The sequence below is a fragment of the Centroberyx gerrardi genome, chromosome 24, assembly GCF_048128805.1.
Source record: "Centroberyx gerrardi isolate f3 chromosome 24, fCenGer3.hap1.cur.20231027, whole genome shotgun sequence".
In the NCBI taxonomy this organism is placed as follows: Eukaryota; Metazoa; Chordata; class Actinopteri; order Beryciformes; family Berycidae; genus Centroberyx; species Centroberyx gerrardi.
The window spans coordinates 11,930,653-11,935,652 of NC_136020.1; the positions used below are offsets into that span (position 1 = coordinate 11,930,653).

Sequence of the window (5,000 nt, forward strand, 5' to 3'; positions counted from 1 at the left end):
CTTCCACTATGAAGTGATATTTATCTGTCTCCCATTGGCCACCTCACTTCTTATGGAAACAAGTAAAGTAGTCCCTGGTAAATCAAAACATGTTATTTTTGTATCATATGTCATGTAGATTTTTACCAATATCCAGACTTAGCCGCATATCATTTAACATTACTGACCAGTTTAGCTTTAGCGTTGCTACAAGTTCTCATTTTCCAACACAGACTCATAACATTTCGTGAAATGTGCACAAACTCTGAAACACAGATCCTGTGTTGTGGACATGAATTATGTGAACATTACATTCCTCCACCACTAACAACAACAGAAACTGGACACACCATTTTTACCAGCTCATCACGTGAAAAAGTTGGCCAACTGTTCAGTTTAGGCAAGAAAACAACTTTGATTAAGGTTAGGGAAAGGCTTTGGTCATGGTTAAATCAGAAGCCAAGAATGAAAGCTTTAGTCACAGTAGAAATCTTCTTGGTATGAGTTGGGAATCAAACCTGTTGTTGTTGTCGGAGTTGAAGGTAAATATATCCGCCCATCCACCACCCTGTTATTTCAATGTCAAACTACTGCCTGACTGTTTATAATTGTGTCTTCTTCACGCATTTCTTTTCTGGTGGGAAAACCCATTTCTCTCATTTCTCACAAAGTATTTATTTACATCTAAGACACATGTGCTTATTCCACGAAATTTCAGGAGACCAGGCTCCATTTTCTCACTTTGCAGATAATGCTTTAATTGCCTACTGTCACTCAACATGGTGTCATGTTAGCATGCAGCACTGAAGCAAACAATGTAACAGGAACACTGACCAACTGACCAATAAGCCAATCTATAAAAAACTGTATTCCTTTACTCCTGACCCAAACCCTGAACCTAAACCTAGTTCCAATTCTAATCCTAACCGTAAAAATAAACCTTTTTCCTAATGAGGTCTCTAAAGCTGCACTCAGAATTCACCACTTCCTGAGGTTTTCTGTTCTTGGGGGGGAAAACATAGATCACTCACACAGACAGTCACTAACGAGCACACACACACACACACACACACACACACAGGCAGGGTATAGAGGGTACTGAGTGGTCATGGGAAGACGGCTGTGCTCTGAATTCACACTGAGATTACTTCCTCTGAGATCCCTCGGCGAGAAAAAACACTCTTCCACCGTTTTAGACTGTTCAACCACTCTCTCTCTCCCTGCTGTCCTCTCTCTCCATCTGTTGTCATTTACCCTCTTCCCTCACCCCACATCAGTCATGGATGTTTGTCTGTGCATGCTGTGTGTGTGTGTGTGTATGGATGAGACAGATAGCGTGAGAGATAGAAAGAGGAAGAGAGAAAGAAAGAGAGAAAGAAAGAGAGATAGACAGAGAGCGAAGGAGTGAGAGAGTGTGTTTGTGTGTATAGCGGCAGAATGAGCTGGCTTTGAATGATGGGCAATGTATAAGGTTATATGTTTGCTTGAAAATGAGTGTGTGTGTGTGTGTGTGTGTGTGTATGTGTGTGTGTGTGTGTGTGTACCTGTAGTAATAGCAGCATCTGTATGATAGAGGGCGGCACTCTGGCTCGGGGGCGAGACAGAGCCTCGTCCAGTTTCAGGTTGAGGGTGATGATGTTCCTGAAGTGGAGCAGAGCCAACTGACGCACTGACGGCTCCTTACCCTGAGGACACACACACACACCCGCACACACAATACGTAAACACATACAGACATTTAAACTCAGAAACACACTCTCACATAACCCAAAAACACACAAATGTATGTACACTAGCATAAGTTCAGCCATGTGTAAGAAGAGTATTGGTGTGTGTGTGTGTGTGTGTGTGTATGTGTGTGTGTTTACCTGTACAGGGTAGAAGATGGCCTGCAGCATTGACAGAACATCACAGAAGAAGAAGTCCCACGTCTCGGCCAGAGAGTCCAGCAGCTTCTGACCTATAGCGCGCAACCAGGATGACAATCAACCAATCAGCAGAGAACCAGGAAGTTACAGTGAGTGGTTTGATACAAGACAATATAATATGTGATTTTGCTGAAGAGGAACGCTGCTTTGGCTTCAGTGTAGTATGCAGAGGTGCTCACTGAAGCTTGGGTGACAAGGTCATGTTTCGGCAGAAAAAATGTGTCCATGGCTTTTCCATACAAAAAATAAAAAGCCTTTATTGTTTAGTGGCTAATGCATTGCATACACATATTTAAAAATGTTTTAAAAGCACCAATGCATTGCGGCACACACAGCCAATACAACCAATACTGCCAAAATATAATACATGAGATTGTACATTAAAAAACAAGGTTCTGTGAAATTTACAGTCAAACCATGTGGATTGTTTTAGAAAAACATTAGTATCAATCTCAACAACTGGCTTTTTTTTTTTCAGTTAACTTTTTTTTCAGTTAAACTCTTATATTTGCAAGAACATTCATTTTTCACACACACACATGCACGCAAGCACGCACGCACGCACACACACACACACACAAACCAAGTAGACTTGGCCGTGAGGTACTGTGCCACAGTGGTTTGTTTTATCTTAAATTTTTGACTGACTGGATCTTGTTTGACGCACACATCACTTCCTGTCTGGTTGCTGTGACGACAATACTAAGCAGAGTCTGAGAAAAGTGTCTGTGTGTGTGTGTGTGTGTGTGTGTGTGTGTGTGTGTGTGTGTGTGTGTGTGGTTCATAACTGGTTCAAAGTGCTTCAGATAAAGGTCACACATTTCTACTTTATACCACAGCAGACAGACAAGAAATAATTTCAGTGTTGTTTGCTCATTCTTGCCCATTCAAAGACGCTCTCTCTCTTCTCTTTCTGTGTGTGTGTCTGTGTGTGTGTGTGTGTGTGTGCAGCATTTGTTCAACAGTTCAGCAAGGGTGATGGTGGAGAGGTAAAGCTATGTTCAAATCAAAGGATACCTTGGCATCTGGAATTTTAGTCACTTATTTTTCTCCACTAGACTTGTGTCACATTGTGGGAAAAACAGTTAACAGTTTCCAGAAATGTCTCTGCCTGCATTGTGAGCATTCCTCATCCAAGCCAAGGGAACAGCCAGCTAATAACCAACTGAAATTCAAAATGTGAATGTACATTTTTTTTCAGGGATCAGAATTGGCTGCCAGCGACATTCCAACCACCCTCACTGGATATGTGTGTGTGTGTGTGAGTGTGTGTGTGTGTGTGTACCTTCATAGAAGCGGATCTTGTCTCTCAGTATGACCATGCCTTTAGTGAGCAGCTGGTTCTGAAGGTACTCTGTGAAGAAGGAGCCGAGCTCTGTCTTCAGCAGCTGCCTGCAACACACACACACACACACACACACACACACACACACACACACACAAATTGTCAGTGATGAAAGCAAATGCTCAGTTTAACATGAACCAGAAGTAATGGGATCTAATAAGCCAGCAAGTGACATTCTACAGGCCATGCAAACTGCAATGTTTATACAGCAACTGAGTCAGGAAATGAAAAGGCGGTGTCCACGACAACCACTGAAAACAAAGACCACAGCGAAGTTTAATCATTTCAACAACAGGATTTTCCACTGGCAAAATGCTGCCACAGGTACAGAGCAGATAGCATCATGGCAGCTCAGCTGCAAGCAACTGCTGCAATTACAGGAATAGAAGATTTGATCTTTAACTCTTTGTGGCAAATCTTTTGATGGTTGGAGAAAATAATGCATGTCTGGATGACGTAAAAATTGTATTTTTAAGTCAGTTTTTCTCTTGCTGTGTGATACAGGAAAGAGCCGTGACTACAGCTGTGTTTATGTAATGTGATACTTTATTGATCCCTGTGGGGAAATTCACTTTTAGATACAACAGTTAAAGACCATTTGCATCCCCAGGCCATGTTGGACTGGCAGGATCTAGGAATATTAACCATCACTGTCCCACTAAATATAATGTGTGTGTGGGAAAGAGAGAGAGAGACTATGCATGTGCATGTTTGTGTGTGTTAGTTTTGACAGCCTTAACTCTTCTGCTCATGGCTATATTACCACTAAACAGAGAAAACACAGCAGTGAGCCCACTGTGACCTTAACCTGCCCTTTTCCTTTAAAGGATAAGGCTGGTGTTTTTTAATGCATTGCTAACCGTCAACAAATCCTATGAAAATAACAAAATCAACAATGCGTTTGCTCTACTCCCGTTACTTTCTGACTTCCCACGTACCGTTTTTAGCCGTCAACCTGGAAGTCATTGGCTCCAATTGTAAGCGAAAAACCTTGAAATACAGCTCACAAAGACATAGTTTCAATTTTAAAAATCGCTAACTGTTACCACGAAAAGTCAGGCTGTTGTAGTTATTACCAAATCAAATTCAAATGGGAACAAATTCTTCATTACGCCGGGGACTATTTTCGGTGCTACGGAACTACTTTCCTGAGATCGCAAACGTGTTTACAGCCGGCTTATTAAGTTGTTTGAGGAAAACGTCGGCTGGCCCGGTGCATCGCGATGATGAAATATGTTGCCCAGAGCAGCGGCATGGCTCTTTGACGTGTTTTTAATCGTTTTTTTAATACAATGGAGTTCTATGGCTGCTGGGACATGGCTGCATTGGGCACCGGCTACATGGACGAGACTTGTTGGCAAAACAAAATCATTTCTGATTTTGTTATTTTCACAGGATTTGTTGATGGTAAGAAATGCATTAAAAAACACCAGCCTTATCCTTTAAGCTAAACTGTGTCAAGGTGTTTCCGATCGACAGTATACCGTCGAGAATAGAAAAAAAAACATTACCCATGATGCAGCAGTGAGTGATGGTAAAATTACCCAGTCATGGAAAGCAACAAGAGTAACTGTCACTAGGCATGTGTTAATGTTTGGACTAAATGTGGTACGCTGGAGCTGTCGTTGTGTGTGTATGGGAGCAGGAGTGTTTCTGCTATGTTAATTTGACCCTACAGCTAGAGAAGATGGGAAATTACATATAAACGAATAAAACACTATAATTTAACCCTGTTTCATCCTAAAATA

The 5,000-nt window shown here is 41.7% G+C and overlaps 1 protein-coding gene across 2 annotated transcripts in view; it reads right to left on the reverse strand.

Annotated features, from left to right (window-relative positions):
* The window catches only part of LOC139920273 (proline-rich protein 5-like), a 19,634-nt gene that overhangs the window by 5,022 nt on the left and 9,612 nt on the right, over positions 1 to 5,000 (reverse strand). For both annotated transcript variants that reach the window (XM_078281866.1, XM_071910250.2), the window contains 3 exons: positions 3,193 to 3,299; positions 1,848 to 1,939; positions 1,524 to 1,664 (listed from right to left, as the gene is read on the reverse strand). In XM_078281866.1, coding sequence (XP_078137992.1) covers positions 1,524 to 1,664; positions 1,848 to 1,939; positions 3,193 to 3,299 — 340 coding nt within the window. The remainder of the gene's footprint in view (positions 1 to 1,523; positions 1,665 to 1,847; positions 1,940 to 3,192; positions 3,300 to 5,000) is intronic.